Source organism: Vicugna pacos, unplaced genomic scaffold (genome assembly GCF_048564905.1).
Source record: "Vicugna pacos unplaced genomic scaffold, VicPac4 scaffold_19, whole genome shotgun sequence".
Classification (NCBI taxonomy): Eukaryota; Metazoa; Chordata; class Mammalia; order Artiodactyla; family Camelidae; genus Vicugna; species Vicugna pacos.
The window spans coordinates 39076249-39096164 of record NW_027328740.1 but is presented as its reverse complement, the minus strand read 5'-3'; the positions used below and the strand labels follow the sequence as shown (position 1 = coordinate 39096164).

The 19916-nt window shown below is 43.3% G+C and overlaps 1 protein-coding gene and 1 long non-coding RNA gene across 2 annotated transcripts in view; one reads left to right on the top strand and one right to left on the bottom strand.

Moving 5' to 3' along the window:
- Window positions 1-19916, bottom strand: part of LOC140693421 (uncharacterized) — an 823905-nt gene that overhangs the window by 198887 nt on the left and 605102 nt on the right. The gene's annotated exons all lie outside the window — the stretch shown is intronic.
- LOC140693407 (trafficking protein particle complex subunit 9-like) overlaps window positions 1-19916 on the top strand; it is a 117044-nt gene that overhangs the window by 40467 nt on the left and 56661 nt on the right. The window contains exon 6 of the mRNA XM_072957286.1: window positions 18333-18904. Within this exon, the coding sequence (XP_072813387.1) occupies window positions 18333-18657 (325 nt within the window). The 3' untranslated portion in view covers window positions 18658-18904. The remainder of the gene's footprint in view (window positions 1-18332; window positions 18905-19916) is intronic.

Here is a 19916-nt window from a genome sequence, read left to right as displayed (position 1 = left end):
GGTGGAATTCATAGGCAAGTGGTCAGGTGGATGGGAGAGAGATGGAGCCAAGGCCTGGGCCCAGATTCCGGTTTAAATTGCCATTTCTTCACCATAGGGCCTTGGAATAGAATGCATACTCTCAACCTGTTGGTGAATCTGTGAAATGGGCATGATAATATTCATTTCTTCCTGGGATTGTTGTAAGATCTAAAGAGTATTATAGCACACATGAAGCATTTAACACCCTGGCACTTAGCAGTGTTCACTGTGTGGGGCTGCCCCGCTTAGCGTGCGTCAGAGCCGTAAAGGCAGCATTTGTCTGTTGAGGATGCACTTGTAGCCCCTTGGCTAGGTTGTGAATTTGTTGATTTCCTTTAATACTTGTAACTCTGTGTGACATGGGCAGTTATTTTCATGGACAGATGAGGAATCTCAGGGTAAAGAAGACTGTGTAATTTGCCCAAGGTCAGACCATAATTTTGGGTGCAGGGGCCTCAGTTCAGCATGGGCCCCTGGGCCTTCTGCTCTCTCCGTTCAGCACCAGAGCCAGATATGGAGTTGGCTGTTTCCCTGCCCAGAATATCCGGCAGGACCCAAGACACACCTGGCCCTGTGCTGCTTGAGCAAAAACTCCGGAGGAGAGGGAGTTACAAAAGGGATAAACATAAAAACAGACGACAGCAAACTGTGATCAGCTCTGAGAAGGAAAGGAACACGTCTCGCCGTGCAGAGCTGGGAGCTTTCCCGTCTGGGCTGCTCTGGGGGTGTTCATCTCAGCTAAACAAGTTCTGCTGTTGCAGCAAGGCAGGAAGGCAGGGCGCATGTGGGCAGGTAGACAGGGCCTCATTGATCGTACTCATTCCCCATTAAGCGGCAGCTTTCACGGGCACTTACCTAGTAAACATTGGCCATAATCTTCACGCAATTTGCTTGGTAGTTTTATTGACCCCAGCTTTGAGATGAGGTCATTGAAGCTGGGGAGTTTGTTGCATGCCCGTGATTACCTTGCAAATACCCCCACTGGTCTTTCAACCTAGACTGGTGTGGCTGTCATGCCCCATCCCTGTGAATGGCATCGTGTAGCTTCTCCCAAGTGGCCCAAATGACTGACATTGATATGCTTAATTCGTAGGAAATGGTATGTGGCAATAAGAGAAAAAGATAGTAAGAAATTGTTTGGAAAACAAGAAAAAAACCTATTCTTCCCCAGCTGGGGGAGCGTAACCTGTATCACCCACCCTAATCACTGCCTGTCACCTCCTCCCTGAGGATTCTGTGTTCAGAAGCCACTCTGAGCCTTGGGAGAACATTTTTCCTCATGACACTTTTGACTAGGACCCGCGACATCTCTGTCCCTGGTTAACACTCTCTTCAAAGCCGTTTAAATTTTTTGCAGGTTCCTCCACTCTGATGTAAGAATACCCTGTATAACTTCTTGATGCAGCTCCTTAATGAAGATCTTGTGATGGAAACCTAGCCAAAACTGGGATGTATGCACATAGTGACTGCAACTTCAGCACATTGTGAGTTCATAATCAGAGGGGTGGGTGACTCAGGAAAGGCTTTTTTAAGGTAACAAGGGGAAAGTGAAAGGACGCTTGCTGTGTGAGAAAGAAACATCTCGGTCACAGCCAGCAAGACACCTGTGTTCATGATGGGGTGTGGCGAGTGCAGAGTTCTCACAAAGAAAGAAGTGATGTGATGGGAGGGAGGAGAGTTGGGTAATTTATTGGGGAGGAAAAAAGTGGGCTGAACATTTCCTGGTTGAACAAGAGGATTGTGACATGACGTGCTTGTATTTTGGAGAGAAGGGTTTTGTGGGGACAGGCCTAGGAGTACGCTGTATGGCTGGGGAGTCAGCACAACAGAGAAACACAGAGAACCGGGCAGACCCCAAGGCCCAAGCTGGGGGAGAGGCTGCCCGCAAATTGGAACCCTGGAAGCTGGTTCTGTCCCTTAGCTGGGGCCTCAGACGTCACTTCACAGCCCAGTCCTGTTGATACAAGAATAAAAAACGTTGGGCATGAGAAGGGCTGTGTCCCAGGCTTTCGTTGAGCCCCTGGGATGTGCCCCACCAGATTTTGTTCTTTGACTTCATGCAGTAAAGAATTCAAGAGCAACCCAGTGTTGAGTAAAGGTATATATATTCAGACAGATACATTGAAATGCAAGAGAAACGTCACGAGGTGTGGGGGTTTCATGCACAGATTAGAAGTAGGTACACACCCCACAGACAGAAGGTCTGTCTTCTCCAAAGAGGGACAGAGAGTGGTGACCGCGAGGTGGCGCTGTGTTGCTTGTTTTCTTGGGCTTGGTGGTTTCATATGCTAATAAGTAGAAGGACCAGCCTTAGGGCAAGGGGCTAGGATTCCCAGGGAGTTGGCCATTTCCCACCCTTTGACCTTTTGTGGCTATCATTGGGACTGCCATGGTGCCTGGGGCATGTTATTCACCAGGTTACTATTACAATGGATGTTTACTGAATCTCAAGATCTGCTAGAAGTTAAATCTCTTCATCCTGAGCCTCAAGGCCTATTGGGGGTTGAATCCTTCACCATTTTGATGTCAATTGCTGCGGCCTTCCTTGAATGGCTGTGCTCTTCCCCCTTCCATCCTGTATCACTGTGATGACACAAAGACAGCAAAGGCCGGGCCCTAACCGTGCTCCTGCATTTAACGGCAGGAGGTGTGGTGTGGGCTTATGATGACTCTGAGTGGTGAGAAGGATGTTTCAGATTTTCCCACGTGAGACATGGCGACTTACCAGCAGCCTCCCCAGATTTATCTCACGGGCATTATCGCTTGTGTTGTTATGGAAACAAAAGGCCAGCCAAGAAATAAGAATCACACAGAGGGTTGGAGTACTGAGATTTATTACGCTGGCGGGCTCAGAGGGGTTTCTTTTCCAAAGCTCTGAGCACCTCCAAGACGTGCACATGAGGTTTTATAGGGTTAATTACAAGTATGGGGCTAATACCCAATAAGGCTCAAACAACAAAAAGCAAGGAATCAGTACACTGAAGCTTATCAATTTGGAACAGATCACGTTACTGACAACTGTTGACCTTGGATTTTCGGGTTAGCTTATTAGCCCAGTAAACTGACACTAAACTTCAGATTTACCAGGTAGCCCAGCAAAACTTAGATCAGGAAACCGACACTTATCACACTTTGATTTGTGACTTAGCTTGTTAGGCCAGCTGTGGTTTTCCTTCAGTGTCACTTATCTTTTGAATTTTTCTTTTTTTCTTTTTTTTAATATTTAATCCAAATTTAATATCAGGGTTCTTTGGGAAAGAAATTTCTCTTTTTCTTTTCTTTGGTGATCTTTTAGGGGGGCAGTTAATTAGATGTATTTACCTGTTAGTGGAAGCCCTGGGGCTTCAACCCAGGACCCCGTGCACGCTAAGCACACGCTCTACCACCCGCCCCATCATCTTTTCTTTTTGGTTTCGCTGCCAAGAATCCTACAGCTGAATTTCTAGTCAGCCTTAACACTTGCCCTGACTTCATGGAATCCATTTTTATGAGTTTACTTCCCCCTGGTTTCATTTAAGTATTGAATCTCCATTTTCTCTTCACTCTCCGTTTTGCCTTTTGTTGTTATGGTTGTTAAGCTGTGTTTAACAGAATTGTTTAAATTCTCTTTTAGCAAGAGGCTGAATGTAAATAAATATGTAAGCAAACAGCACAATTAAATGCTTTTATACATTCTGAGCTGTTTAGTAGTAACTTAAAAACCGAATTGAATATTAAAGTGATAGCATTTTAAAAATATTTTTTAATTTTTCATAAAAATATAGCTGATTTAAAATATGATATTAGTTTCAGGTGTACAATAGATGCTCCATTTATAGTTACTGCAAAACATTGTCTGTATTCCCTGTGTTGTAAGATACATCCCTCTAGCGTGTTTACATTACATGTTGCAGTTTGTATAAGAAAGTTGGGTAACGCAGAGTCTGGAACGTGGCTGTGTATGACTCAGGTTCACGCTCACCCTGCCTGTCAGAGCTCAGGCCTTCACTCCTTTCTGCAGGGGAGCGAGTGGAGGCAGCTCTCATCAGCGCTGTCACCACCCTCTGAGTGGCAGTGACAGCAGTGACTGTGTGTGGACGTGCAAATTGTTTTTCCAAGAGCTTTATATGCGTTTCTGCATTTAATAATTAAAGCCCTCCTGTGAGGAAGCGTTTTAAGTTTTTAATGCATAATACATTTTATTTTGATATTGATAGATTTCAAACCTCTGGAAAATTTACAGGAGTAGTACAATAAACGCTTAGATACAGTTCACTTTAAAGGGCACTATTTGGCTTTCTGTGTCTGGCTTATTTTAGCATAAAGTTTCAAGGTTCATCCATAATTGTAGCCTGAATCAGTACTTTATTCTTTTTGCTTGATAATATCCTTTTCCTTTGTTTTCGTTTTTGGTCTATTTAAAAATATTTTCATTGAAGTCTTGTTAGTTTATAATTTTGTGTTAGTTTCTTGTGTACAGCACAACACTTCAGCTAAATAGGAACCTACCTGTATTCATTTTCATCCTCTTTTTAAACATAAGTTACTATAAGATATTAAATATATTCTCCTGTGCTATACAGTATAAACTTGCTGTTTATTCTTTACATACTCAGTATCTGCAAATCTTGAACTCCCAGTTTATTCCTTCCCACACCCTCTCCCCACTGGTAACCATAGTTTGGTTTCTATGTCTCTGTGTCTGTTTCTGTTCTGTAGATAAGTTTATTTTTTTGTTTCTTTCTATTTTTTTTTTTTAGAGTCCACATGTGAGCAATCTCATATGGTATTTTCCTTTCTCTTTCTGGCTTACTTCACTTAGAATGACATTCTCCAGGTCCATTGATGTTGCTGCCAATGTCATTATTTTATTATTATTTTATGGCTGAATAGTAGTCTATTGGACAAATATGCTACAACCTCTTAATCCAGTCATCTCTCAGTGGACATTTCAGTTGCTTCCATGTCTTGATATTGTAAATAGTGCTGCTGTGTACATTGGGGTGTAGGTGTCTTTTTCAATTAGGGTTCCTTCTGGATATATGCCCAGGAGTGGGATTGCTGGGTCATCTGGGAGGTCAATTTTATGTCTTTAGAGGAACATCTATACACTTTTCCACAATGGCTCCACCAAACTGTATCCCCACCACAGTGCAGGTGTGTTCCCAATTCTCCGCAGACTTTCCAGTATTTATTGTCAGTGAACTTCTGAATGATGGCTATTCTGACTGGTGAGAGGTGATACTTGATTGCAGTTTTGATTTGCATTTCTCTGATAATGATATTGAATATTTTTTTATGTGGCTACTGGCCATTTGTACGTCTTCATTGGAGAAATGTTTCTTTAGGACTTCTGCCAATTTTTGAATTGAATTGTTTGTTTTTCTTTCTTATTAAGTGTAAAAGCTGTTTACATATTCTGGGAATTAAGCCCCTAGCAGTTTCATTTATTGTAAATATTTTCTCCCATTCCATAGGTTGGTTGTCTTTTTGTTTTGCTTACTGTTTCCATAGCTGTGCAAAAGCTTGTAAGTTTAATTAGATCCCTCTTGTATATTTTTGGTTGTTTTTCTATTGCTTGAGTAGACTGCTCTAGGAAAACATTGCTGAGATGTATGTCAGATGTTTTGCCTATGGTTGCTTCTAAGAGGTTTATAGTGTCTTGTCTACATGTTTAAGTCTTTAACACATTTTGTATTCATTTTTGTATATTCTGTGAGGGAGTAGTCTAACTTCAATGATTTACATGCAGCTGTTAAGTTTTCCCTACACCATTTGCTGAAGAGGCTGTCTTTACTCCATTGTATGTTCTCACCTCCTTTGTCAAAGTTTCAATGACCAAAAGTTTGTGGGCCTATTCTTGGTAAATGTGTTTATCCGTTCATTGATGGATGGATATTGTTAGTAACTTTTGGCTACTCTGAATGATACTGCTATGAATATTGATGTGAAATTTTTTATGAGAATATGTTTTCATTCTGTTGGCTGTACATTTGCCCCGCCATATCTGTAGTTTCCACTACATGAATCCAGATGGTTGATTGTAAAGGGACTCGAACATCCTTGGATTATGGTATCCAGGGTGTGGGGTTCCTGAAACCAACCCCCCAAGGATATTGAGAGATGACTCTATATGTAGGAGTGGAATTGCTGAGACATATAACTCTAAGCTTTTGAGGAAATACCAGACTTCTCCAAAGAAGCTGCAACATTGTTCCTTTCCCCTGGCCGCATATGAGGTTTCTCTGCCTCCTGAACGACATTTGTTATTGTCCATGTTTTGGTTATAACCATCCTAGTGGGTGTAAAATGAGATCTCATTTTGTTTTTGACTTCCCTAGTGATGCTGAGCATCTTTTCATATGATTATTGGCCATTTGTATATCTATTTAAATTCGTGGTAAATTTAAAAATTGGGTGTATTTTTTTGTATTGTTCAGTTGTAAGCATTCGTTATATATCCTGGATACTACTCTCTTATTAGATACATGCTTTGCAAAATTTTTCTTCTTTTCTGCACATTGTCCTTTAACTATATTTTTTTAAACATTAAAACAATTTCTTTACAAGGGAGGTAGTTTGATGTAAAGATTTATTTTATTTTTTTGCAAAGCACGCACTCTCTGACTTGAGATACCCTTTTCCCCTGTCATTTCACTTTCTTGATGATGTCCTTTGTAAGAAAAAGGTTTTAGTTTTGATGAAGTCCAGTTTATCTGCTTTTTCCTTCTATCACTTGTGCTCTTGGTTTTGTATCTAGGAAACCAAAGCCTATCCTAGGCCCACAAAGATTTATACTGTGTCTTCTTTTAGAAAGTTTATAGGTTTAATTTTTACATTTCTGTCTGTGATCTATTTTCAATTAATTTTATTTGTTATATAAAATATGGGTGTTCAGATTCCAGATTGATTCTTTTGCCTGCAGATACCCAGCTGTCCCTGAACCATTAGTTGAATAGACTATTCTTTCAATGGAGTGTTTTTGGCCCCCTAGTGGAAAAGTGTCTGTAAATGTAAGTTTTTCCCCGTGGGTTTTTATTGTGTCTCTTAGACTTATTTATCCAAACTTATGCCAGTATCATACTGACTTAGTACTATAGCATTTTAGTACACTTTAAAGTGAGTCCTCCAACTTTACTCTTCTTTTTCAAGGTTGTTTTTGCTGTCCTGGGCCCCTTGCACGTCCATGTGAATTTTGGGATCAGTTTTTCAATTTTGCATAGAAGTCAGCTGGAATTTTGATAGGGATTCCACTGAATATATAGTTCACTTTGAGGATTCTTAACATTTTTAATAATATTGTCAATCATTCCATGAAAATGGGATGTCTTCCATATATGTAGATCTTTTAAAATTTATTCTGGTGATACTTCAAAAAGTTCAATGTACAAATCTTGTAAATTTTTGTTAAATGTATCTCTCACTTTATTTTTAATGCTGTTGTAAATGGAAAGGCTGAATTTCTTATGGGTGGGACTATGTATCAATCTTCTTATTTGTAGAATTCCTTCACAACAAATACCCTTGGTATATATTTGCTACATAAATCTATCCACAACTATTCCCCGCCCCGTGTTATAAGAAACCAAGACCCAAGGTAAGCTACTTGAAAACACCTATGTGGAAGTGAGAAATGAGACCCTTGGGTGGGTCTTTGTGCAGATGATACTGAGAGCTTATTCTGAATGGCTTCTTCTTAATTACTTTTAAACAACCCTTTCAGTGTATTTAGTCAGATACATTAAGATTATGCCCTTTTGATGTGCGGAGTAGCTAAGACTATAATTTTCAAATAAATTCTAGTGAGAGTGTTGTACTTGAAACCTAATTTGCATCAATCTTTGAAGATTTATGTTTCAGGAGCTTTGACTAAAGAACAACTGTCTTTATTCTATAATGAGAACTAAATGCTCAAGCAACATGTAAGAGTTTGAGCAAACTGCCCCCGCCCCGTAGTGCTGGGTGGCTGCAGCTGTAACTGGAGTCAGCACTTACCTCTCCCAGTATGCTTGTGCTGATCTGCTCAAAGTGGTTCGTCCAACAGTTTGTCAGTAGTCTGTTGGACAAAGTCATAAAACATTGATTGAAGGTTGCTAGAATGCAATATATTCTTATTAATATTAAGTAAGCACATATTGAATGCTTACTGTATGATGGAATTGTCCCTCAGCCTCACATGAATATTATTTCTCTTGAAACCTCACATATTTCCTTGTAATTCTCAATTTACAGATAAGGAGACTGAGAATTAGGTCTTCTCTCTTTGGGGGGAGCTCATTATTAATGATGGGCAGTTGTAAGGAAAAAGATATTGATTCATCATGAGAAAACATTTTTGTGAGAGTCAGCAATGAAGAAGATGAACACTGAAGAAGGTGATCATTGTTCGAGTGAGACAAGCCCTGGGTTGTGCGGAGTCAGCATCCCTGTCCTAGACACGGCACGTATAGAGCTGCGTGGTGGGTGAGGCGGCGCGGCCGTGCAGGGAAAGCGGATGCTGGGGCCTTAGGCTGTGCTCAGGCCTGGTTGGGCTTTCTCCTAAGGGGAGTGAACCATCATTGACAGATTTTAAGTAGGAGAGTGGGGTGCTCTCATAGTTCATATTTGTCTTCTAGAATGTTTGGAAACATTTAGAAGGCTTGGCAGGAGATGATGTGATGAGTCAGAGTAGGGTGGCTGCGAGGTGTAGCAGTGTCCAATTTTCAAGTGGTTTTCAGGCCCAGGCTTGTGGCTTAGTAGCCGTGTCAGTTTGAATGACGCACGCAGGGAAGTGAAACAATTTATCTAATCAATTGAAGCAGTGATGTACCCAATTCCCAGGACTATTGTGGAGATCCAGTGAGATACACTGTGCAGTGTGCAGCGTGGTCTCCAGCAGAGGGTCAGTGCTGAGTGAGTGCCAGTGAGTATCTGGTAGGTCAGTTGAGGGTAGTGGGACTCGGTGTCTGAGGATATCTGGTCCCTGAAGGAGGGGTCCATTCACATCTGTGAGTGATGGGCCTGAGTTGGGAGACGCAGGGAGACCTTACCCTCCGACCAGGGGCCCTGGTAAGGACGGCTATGGGAGGAACACCGTGAAGTCAGCTCTTTGCATGTGGAGTTGGAGCTGCCTTTGAGACAACTAACTGCAGTGTCACGAGCTTAAAGAGGAGATCTGGGCCCAGGTTGTGCATTTTCCTAAAATCTCAACTCCTAAGGACGCCGAAGTATTGATCACTGAACGTGAAGTCATACTTTAAAGGACAAACGAATAGTAGTATTATCTCTGTCATCAAAGCTCACGTCTATTTATTCATCACTCACTTTGCTAATTGGGTACTTACAGAGCTCACTTCACCGTCCTCCCGTGGGCTCAGGCTCCACAGAAAAGAGCTGGTGAGACTCCCTCTTTTCTAGAATAAGACACATTTAGCTTGTAGACTTCTGTACCTCGCCAGACTTAGGAAATTAGTTTGTTGGTTTAATTGTATTTTCTGTTGGCCATGTCCTGACAGGAGAGAAATTTTACCTCATGGTCATGTTTCAATTAGCTGTTACTGAGAATTGCTGATCTGATACATAGTGTATGTATTACATTAACTTTGTAGAGTAGTTATCATTTTTCTGTCTTTGCCCTTTAATTTTGTTTGCCCCTTCAGTGTTCTATTCTTTTTGGGGCCTTATTTTTTTTTAATTAAAAAATGTCTGTTAGCAGTTAAGAAAAAAAAAGCACAGAAAAAATGCACATGAGAACTAAATTTAGAAAATGTCTAGTGTGTTTTCTGTCTCGGCAATGGAGGGTACTAGAAACTCCTGAAAACCTTCATTACACAAGTTCCTTAAAATGCTGATTGAGAAATAAAACCTTCCTTCCTCATCTTTCAAGCTGCACAACTCATTGTCAAGAAAGTGAGGGAAAATTCTCAGAAGCCAAGACAAACGAGAAAGCAGGGTTTCTGAGAGATACGTGAGCGTTAGAAGCCGTGGTGTGCTGGTTGGCTCCTGAACTGATTTTCAGTTGCCTTGACAGGAGGGAGGGATGTGAGCCCCAGACCTCTCACACTAGGAGTTGGATGGGTGATCATATAATGGGCCAAGCCCATCCTGAGAATCTTGCTTTACTAAAGGGTGAAATAGGAAAAAAAAATTCCTCAAAACAAGAAAGTAAGAAAAGTCAATTTTGTTGGAAGAGGGGAAAAATAACAAATCCAAAGTAAGGATATAGTTTAAAGCTGTTCTGGCATGAGAGTGACCACAAACTCCTGGCAGAAAAGCACAGCTACTCCTTGATTGATAAGTTGTATTTTGAATGAATCAGTGAACAGCTATTCCGAAAAAGGCCTCCAGAGTCTTGTGGATCAAGATACTGGACAGCAAACACCTCTCTTCCAAGGTCTCATTCAAATAACCAGAAAGGTTTTAAAGGAAACTAACAATAATCTGAGTTGTATTTATTGACATTACTATATGCTAAGAATTCAGAGGTGACTATGGAGTTGTCTCCTATTTTATGGACCTTATTTTCTCTTTGGGGAGAAAAATGACATAGTTGGGTATCTTGGTGGAGGGAGGTGTTAGTCTGTTGCAATTAGCCAGGAGAGGAGATTAAGAAAACAGTGAAAGATCGGTGAACTTTTTAGCTGAGGACAGTCTTGTTCACTTGGCTTTTAATTGCAGGCTCAATGAGCTGTCACTGGGGGGAATAGATCTTACGGAGGATGGACTTAGCTCAGGCCTCTTTTGAATTGACAAGTGAACCTGGAAAAAGACAGTCAAATCTGTGCAGACATTAAAGTTCACTTGAACGTGCTGCATCCCTGAGCCAAAGATAGGACAAATATGCAGCAATTCTTGAGGACAGAAGAGTGGTTTTTAAGGTTCTCCAAGAATGAATCCCATGGAACCGAGATGGCCAGTTGTCAAACTGAGACTTTGTTCTTTGGACGGTGTACCCAGCAAGGGTATTGGCCTTTTATATGTTTCCATTTGTCTTTAATACATGTCTGTTGATGAGGACATGGGCACAAATGTTTGACACCTTGTCGAGGCGATTTTGGATACCTGCCTAGAAGCACGGGCACAGTTGTGGCTGCTTCATACATCTTGCAGCCCATCCCTTTCCCCGGCTCCGTGATCACGGCAGAGTGGTTCCTTGTTGACCTGTCCGTTTCCTCTGTGACATCATAACCCATGAAAAGACCGGAGCATATTAACTTGGCTTTGTTAAAGTCAAAGAAACAGATCAAATATGGAGTCAGATTTGTTCTTTCCTATTTCAGTAGTACCATGGAGATGGCAGTTTGGGCAGCTTTTTGTAGTGTCCTGGAGGCTTTCTCTCTCAGCTTCTGGGTGCCTCTATTGAAAACCCTTCATTGCTGTCTGGCCTGCTGGTAATGCACACTGCCTGTTTTGCCCTGAAGATGTGTTCTGTTTATAAACTCATCTCTACTCCTTGGAAAACAACTCAAGAAAAACTCAGTTGGTTTTCCACCAGCCATGGGCAGGGGTGAGGTAAACCGTGTTATTATTTCATAAAATAATAGTAATAATAGTAATAGTCATAGTAGTAGTACTTGTAGTAATAGTAATAATAATAATAATAATAATAATAATAATAATAATAATAATATTAATAGAAGTCTTAAAACAGGACAGAGCACATTGGAGAGAGTCAAAAAATGCTTTCTGGCTTAAATCAAAAGTGATGACTAATGATTCCATGGCTGCTGTATTTGCTAAGCTAATTACTCCTTTGCTCCATTACACATTTCTTTTATCTGAAAAAGAAATACAAGGAAATGGTTTAAAAAAAACTCAGAGAACAAAAATACACAAGTGAAAGAAGTTTTCCCTCATCCTCTGTTCTTTCAGCCCTCTCTGGAGATGCCTCTGTTTACTATCCTTTGGGTGCTTTTCCAGATATGCTTTGCACATTCCCACCTATGTATGTAAATTCCTTTAAAATTTTAGTTATTTTTAACTTAAAGGGGTTTAAATCCTCAAGTGGCATCTGGCCGGGTAATATAACAGAACAAATCTGACTCCATATTAGATTTGTTCCTTTGAATTTAACCCTATGCTCTGTCACCTAGGCTTCACCTTGCTTGTAAAACAATGTTGCCTAGAGCCTGAAATAAACAGGAGACCCTATTCTGAAGGCTCTGACCTTTAAGGATATTTAACACTTTTTCATTCATTAAAAGATAGCAAATTGCAGAATAGAAAATAACGTTTCTTTTGTTGGAGGTTTACAGGGATCTGACCCACGCAGATAGCTGCAAGAAGAAAGGATTCTAACAAGAAGGAATTCCTACACCAAGAAGTTTGCACTAACCAAGCACATAGGAAAGGAGCCTGAATTGTGACTTGGGGAGATGGTTTTCCAGGACATTAGTTTGCCATCTAGGTCTACAGAAACTTGCTATTCCATGCCCCAACATCTGGTCTCCCAACTTATTGGCCTGTCCTGCACTGAGGAGAATTAATTTCGACTTGGTAACACTCCTATCTACCTAGAAAGCTGGGCACTGGAGCTGAGTGTTATGGAAACAGGCCAGCCAAGACAAAAGCACCAATCGGAGTGTTGGAGTACTCAGAATTATTATGCCGGTGGGCTCAGAGGGGCTTCGGCTCCGAAGTTTTGAGTACCTCCAAGACGTGCACATGAGGTTTTAAAGGCTTAGTTACAAGTAAGGGGGCATTAGCCAATAAGGCTCAAAGAACAAAAAGCAAGGAATAAGTACACTGGAGCTTATCAATTTGTAACAGATCACATTACTGACACTTGTTGAGCTTGGAATTACGAGTTAGGTTGTTAGGCCAATAAACTGACACTAAACTTCAGATTTACGAGATAGCCCAGCATAATTTAGATCAGTAAACTGACACTTATCACACTTAGATTTGTGACTTAGCTTGTTAGCCCAGCTGGACTTTTCCTTCACATGAGGACAGCTCTCCCACACCCAGGGAACTACTGTGAGCCCTTGATGTTTCCACTAGGGTGGGGTATGGTTTACCCAGGAGGGATGGGGACTATGCACCAACACTCAGGCAGTCTGCTCTGTCTGGGGCTCTGATCTTGTACCATCCCGCTCCCCGCCAGCCCAACACCTGGGACAGTGGAGCTAAGGCAGAGATCCTGCCTGCCTGTTTCCCAGCGTGTAAAAGGGGAATATGTGCTCTTCCCAAGGTAGTTCTGAGCGACAACACCTGCGGGTGCTTGGTTCTCAGAGCAACAGAAAACCCAGCTCCGCGTGGGGGCAACGGGTGTGATCTCCCTAGGGTTTCTGCAGAAGCATCGGACGGAGGGTTGGATCACGGTGGTAAAATTGAGCTGCGGGGCTTGAAGGGTAACAGAAGGGTACAGAGGCAGGTCTGCCGCCTAGGGGTGCCCCAGAGGTAAAGCTTTTTTTCTCCAACTCCTCTAAGACCCTCCCTTCTCCAGATCCCTTCCTTCTCTCTGCTCATCCTGTCCATCTGTATCCCTCCAATTTTCCCGTCCTCTCCACCCGCTCCCATCTTCTCCCTCCCTCGCTGTCCCACCTTCTCTCACAGAACCCAGAGAGGATCGCTGGCCCTCCTGCGCATGCGCAGTCAGTGCCAAGTGGTCCGCTGGTTGGGAGCTCCATATCCGAGCCGGGGATCGGGCCCAAAGGCTTCTCAACTACGTCGCCCGGTAGGCCTTTGGTTCCTGCCTGGGGTCGGGGCCTCTGACTGTGGAAGTGCAAGGTGGGGGGCTCCTGGGAAAGGGGTCAGGCGGCTGCGGGAGGGCGGTCCGCCTGTCACAGACCCCAAGGGCGCTAGTCAGCCCGTGTTCAGATGAATTGCTCAGGCCAGACCCCTCTGCCAGCGCCACCTGCCCCGGCGTCCCGGCCACAGTGTCCAGGGCCTGGTGTGCACCTGCCATCTCTCACCCAGCCGGGATCCCCTCAGTCCGCGGCTGGCGTCCCCTTCCCCTCTCCCTCCCGCTAGTCCTCTCCTCCCGGGCTTCCTCTTCTCGTCCGGCGGCCCGTCCCCGCCCCTGGGCGGGCTGTGTCCCGGGCGGGCGGGGTCTGCGGACCCGGACGGGGGCGGGCGCCTGGGACTGGGGCTGGGGCTGTCCTCCGAGCGAGGCTGCAGCCCGCGTCCCCCTCCCCGCTTTCCCTGCCCCGCGACCCCGGGGCTGCCCTGCTCTCCCTTTCCCGCTCCCTGAGGACCAGCTCTGTGGCGTGGGCGCTGCTACCTGGGCTGAAAGCCTCCGGCTCTAACGCCCAGCTTCTCCTGGTGGAGTCGGGAAAAGGGAGCGTCACTGCTAAGCGAGGTTCTGTCTCCCCCCTCCATGTTTCTGCCTCAGGTAAGTACCTTGAACACTTTCAGGTGTTATGATGGCGGTGCTTGTTGATGTCACGTGTTTTTATAGTGAGAGGGATTGCAGTGGTGAAAGCAGGGCTTGGTTCTGTTAAAAATGTGCTGAAGGCATGAGGCTGTGACATCCTCCTTCCTTCCCTCTCCCAGGGTGAAAGGAGTGATCCTCGATTTTCAAAAGATAGTTACAGTCCCTAACTAGCCCAGCCCAGCTATTGTGCGTTAACAGGAACAGCACCACCAGAGGCCTTGGAGACCCAGGCATATTGCAGCCCTAAAGTGCTCCTGGCATAGTTTGGCTTGTTTAGGTTTTTTGTTTTTCTTAAATTGTGGGACAGACTAGTGTATAAACTGAAAAATAATTGTCAAGAAATAATTTTCATAGGACAGTTTTATTGTGATATAGTTCACACACCATGAATTCCATCCATTTAAATGGTACAATTCAGCAGCTTTTTGCATATTCACAGTGGTGCATGCATTATTATTCCAGAACGTTTTCATCACTTCAGAAAGAGCAGTGGAAATGAATGACCTATCCACCCCTCCCAAGTGGTGGTTCTAAAGAAATTTCTTGGCTATTCCTGACCATAAATTAACTTGTTATATTCCAAGAAAAATCTGGTAGGAATTCTAACCAGAATTGAAATGAATCTGTCTATCAAAACAGGAAGAATTTATACCTTTATGGCATAAACTTCTTCTACCCATGAATATATCTGGGACCCTATCTTTTCATCTGACCAGAGCCTGGCCCATGTGAAGTCCTCACTACTTTTTGGGCTTGTGAATGATGAGATTCTATACATCATTAGTTGCAACTGTAGCCTTTCACAGAAGAGAAAAGTAACCTCAGTGAAGCAAGTGACTCTCTGATGGTCAGAAAGAGTGACAGCCAGTGCTGGAGTGATCCAGTGGACTTGGTGTTTGCAGCTAGATTTCTCGACCACCTACAGTTAAGGGGATTAGAGAGTTCTTTTATTTTTTCTTAATGGCATTGCATTTATTTTTACTTATTTTTTAAAATTATTTTTTATTTTAGTGTATTCAATTTACAATGTTAGTTTCAAGTGTACAGCAGAGATTCAGTTATAAACATATGCATATGTATATATATATGTTTTAGATTGTTTTTAGTATAAATCACTACAAGAAATTGAATATAGTTCCCTGTGTTATGTAGCAGGTCCTTGTCATTTATTTTATATTTACTAATTTGTATCTGTTAATCCCCCCTTTCCTGCCTGCTAAACACAGTTTGCTTTCTATGTCCATGAGTCCATTACTAGGAGCACCGTTTTTCCTAGTAATATATGCTCTTTTGCTGCTTTCAGTTTCAGTAATTCCATCTTATCTGTGGGCGCTTTTCTTCTGGTGGCCTTAATGTGGTTTGCACACGTGGTAATAGAGATCTGTATTTGGGAGAACCCCAGGCCTCGTGTAGTCCCTGGTACAGAGTGCCCACTGAATTGATGCTTGAACTGGGAAAAAAGCACAGTAAATGTTGGAATTTCCACTATGGTTGAGAATTCTATAACCTCTTTTGACAAACTTAATATTGGCTGCACCCATTCTGGGTAATTTGGTGGAAATTCATGTTATGGTGGTGAAGAGACGGGGCCTTGTATGCTTCTTCTCTTTCTGTTTTCTAACACTCATTCTCCTGGGCCTTCCAGATCCTCCCCTAGAAGTGCCAGGTCTGGCTTGGTGCTGCGCTGAGGCAATATTTGTTAATAAGGCCCTTTCCTCATCTCTTCTGAGCCTCCGGTTCTTTCTCTGCACAATGAGGGCTTAGACTAGATAACTACTTTTCAGTTTCTTTTAAAGCCATGTTTCCTTTGAGAAACAGAAAATGCAAATCTCTCCTCTCAAACCAACCCTTTAGATTTTGAAAAGTCCTCCAAGGAGTGACATAGCTCTTTGTGGAAAATGAATGTGATTGTGATTCCAGGTGACACAGAAAAGACTCTTCAGAGATTGATTGCAGGGAGAGGGCAGGAAAGGGGCAGTATGTCACACTTTCTAGTGTGAGCACTGGAGCAGGGGCTTGGATTTAAATACGGTGTCTGACGTGGCCTCTCTCTAATCTTGTAGAATGTGATAAACTACTCTACCTCAGTTTCTTGATGTGTCAAGTTGGGGTGATAATATTTTAAGGCTTTTGTGAAACATTATGCAAATAAGCCATTTGTGTATGGGTAGAAACAAGACCTGCTAGGGATTCAGGGATTTGTTTAAAAAAAAAATTCTTGTCCATAGCACTCTGTCTGTGTGTATTTAGTAGTTCCTGAAGGGTGAGGGTGAGTCTAAAGTCCATCGTGGGACAGGTGGCCCATGATTCTCTGTGCCCCTGAATGCCCCCTCCTCCCCAGTCCTCTTCCTCAGTCCAGGATGAAGTTCCCTAGTAGATTTACTCAGAGGTCTTGTGAAAATGGCTATTCATTTTATTGTTTCACCAAGAAGGGCTGCCATCATGATCTCTGTGGTCAGGTTTTGAAGGGCTGCCATCATGATATCTGGTAAGAATTCTATGGAATTGGGTGTTTCTATTTAATGAAAAGAAAAAAATTACAAATAGAAAATTAGAACAAGGATGGTCACATGGGCTCTTGGAAGTGGACACCATTAGAAGTTGGAGGGACTAGTGGGCTCAGTGGGAATGTTAACTGAGTGTATCTCATGGGCTGGGCATTGTCCTATTTGTACTGTGTGTTCCTTATTTGAGACAGTGAGCTCACCTAACCTCGAAAACCTCTTTAAAAAATTAGACTTTTTATTTTGAGATGTAATGTAGATTCCCATGTGGTAGTAAGAGATAATATGGAGAGAGCCTATGGACTCTTTGCCCAGTTTTCCTTAATGGTTCCATCTTGCAATATTGGGGTACAATTCATTACTGACTCACTAACAATTTGAGGTTTGTGTTATTGCCCTCATTTCTATCCACGATTAAATTGGGGCTTAGAGAAGCACACAGGCCTGCCCAGGTCACCCACATTGTTAGTGCAGAGTCTGGTGAACGTGGGCTTGGGATTCCCAGGAAGTATCATTATGATGGTCTTTGGCAGGGAGCAGCATTCACTTTGCTTGTTTATTCATTCATTCAAGAAACATTTATTGAGTAAATTCTGTGGGTCAGATGCTTTCTTAGGGTTATCTGATTCTTCAGCAGTACTGAGAACCAGGAAATATTTATATTTTTTAAACTGAGAAAATTAGCTCTGAGAGGTTATAACTCCCCCAAAGGAAGAATAGCTCATAAAGGGGGGATAGTACAATTGTACAGTCACCACTTTTTATGCAGGTGGTACCCTAGGCATTTTACATTTGCAAACATCCGTAATCCAGATATATTCTTGCAAGGCATGGATTTTTTTTAATTGATGTATAGTCAAGTTTACAATGTTGTGTCAATTGCAAGGTGTTTTTTGACTTTTGAATTAAAAAATACTTTTTCAGGAGGGAAATTAGGTGTATTTATTTGTTTGATTTTTTAAAATGAGGTACTGGGGTTTGAACCCAGGACCTCGTACATGCTAAGCATGTGCTCCACCAATGAACAGTACCCTCTACCCCAAGGCAAGTTTTCTTATCCATTACTATGAAGCTAAGGGGTTCAAATAAATTGAATAGGAATCCAGATCTTTTGATCCTACTGTGGTCCTTCTCTTTATATTCTGCTGAAGGGGGTTGGGGAAGCATTTCCTTTGTTCATTTCTTTATTCAGCATTTTTGAGCAGTGACTTTGCATCAGGGCCTTGCTAGGTGCTTGGAAATAGAAAATAAGAAATGACCTTTCTCTGCAGAGGCAGGAAGCCTAGACCAAAAGCTGGGTAATGTGATCCGAGCTACAGTAGCCATGTGCAGACTATGAGGACAAACTGTACCCCCGGATTTGCTTTGGCTTCCCTTGCCTTCTGTCTGGTACACACCAGGTCACCGCAACCCAGATGGGCCCATAGCACACAGCAGAGTATGTACCTCGATCTCCTCTCCTGTCTCGGCAGGGCCTGCAACATGAGCATCCCTGACTACGTGCAGTGTGCTGAGGACCACCAGACTCTTCCCGTTGTAGTCCAAACCATGGAGATCATCTCAGAGGAGAATTTCTTTTGCATCTATCAGCTACTCACCTCGGTGAGCCATATCAGCCCATGTGGCTCCCAGTGGACACTCTGTATCCACTACAGGCACCGCTATGTGCCCGAGAATGGGTGGAGCGTCTTCCAGAAACACTGCAAGGTCGTGGGCCTTGTCACCATTACCGACTGTCTCTCTGCCAAGGCCTTGGAGAAGCTCCACGTGCAGAGGAGCTGTATGGCACCTCGATAATGACTCTCAGCTCTTTGTCTTTGTACTGCATGTGGAGGAAGTCGAGCAGCCGCGCACCGACGTTGCCTTCAAATTTAGAGGACTGCAGGGTGGTGGAGAAGAGGATCGAGGACTTCACTGAGTCACTCTTCATCTTGCTCAATTCCAAGTGGCTGGATGGTGGCCCCAAGAATTCTGGGGACAAGATCCCCCTCCCCTGCATCCCGTTTGAGAAGGAGGACTTCATGGGACTGGACACAGACAGCAGGTAAGTTTACCTGGAGGCCAGTCCACCCTGGCTTTGTGCCGGATTGCTTCCCTACATCCAGAAAGGGATCAGCAAGGAAGAAGTCTGTCTTGTAGCCAAGGGGGGATGGAGATGCAGCCCGCCGGTTTCCAGACATTTCAAAGTGAATCCGCCTTTGTTTCAGAGAGATCCTTTTAGGGTTAGTGTGGACACTTACTCCCGCTTTACAGCCATGACCATGGTGGGACCCCTGGGGTTGCTGTCCAATAAAGTAGCCAAAGCCACTGATGCTAGGAGCACTGGGGAGGAGGCTGGACTGAGCTGAGATGTGCTCTAGGTCAAATGCACATCAGACACTGAGGCTTGTCTAGTAAAAGTATATAAACTGTCTCTTTACTTCCTATATTGATTACATGTCAAAATGATAGTATTTTACATACAGTAGATTAAGTAAGATCTGTTCTTAAAATCAGTTTCTAGTATTTGTTTTTTGTTTGTTGGTTTGTTTCTTTGTTTACCATTTTAAACGTGGCAAATGGGAAACGTTATTTACATGGCTCTCATTTCATTTCTGTTGGGCAGCCTGTCCTGGGACAGTCTCATCCCTTTGCTTATAGATGAGATGCTGAACCCCGAGAGGCGGAACGAGGAGCTGGTTGAGCTGGGGCTGGAGCCGGTGTCTCCTGCCTCCCAGGCCCAGCACCTATTCTGCTCAGGCCCTCTCTTCTTGCCCGACAGCCTCCATGCCAAGTTAGGACATCAGAAACACCGCCGGGGACTTCCGAATGAACTCCTTATGCAGGGAAAGGCGTATCACGGTGTATGGGACAGAGCAGGGAAATGTTCATTCTCACTTTTTCCCTGTGATTAAGTCAACGGCCCCACATTGCCTCGGAAGTACAGACGAGCTCTTCTGGGCTGCCTACCCCCCCAACTTCAGCTCTGTTTCCCGGTGTATCTGTTGTGCTGTCCCTCAGGCAGAAGAGGGTGAGATGCCTTTTCCGAGACGTGGAAACCTTTGCTGGGGAGAGTG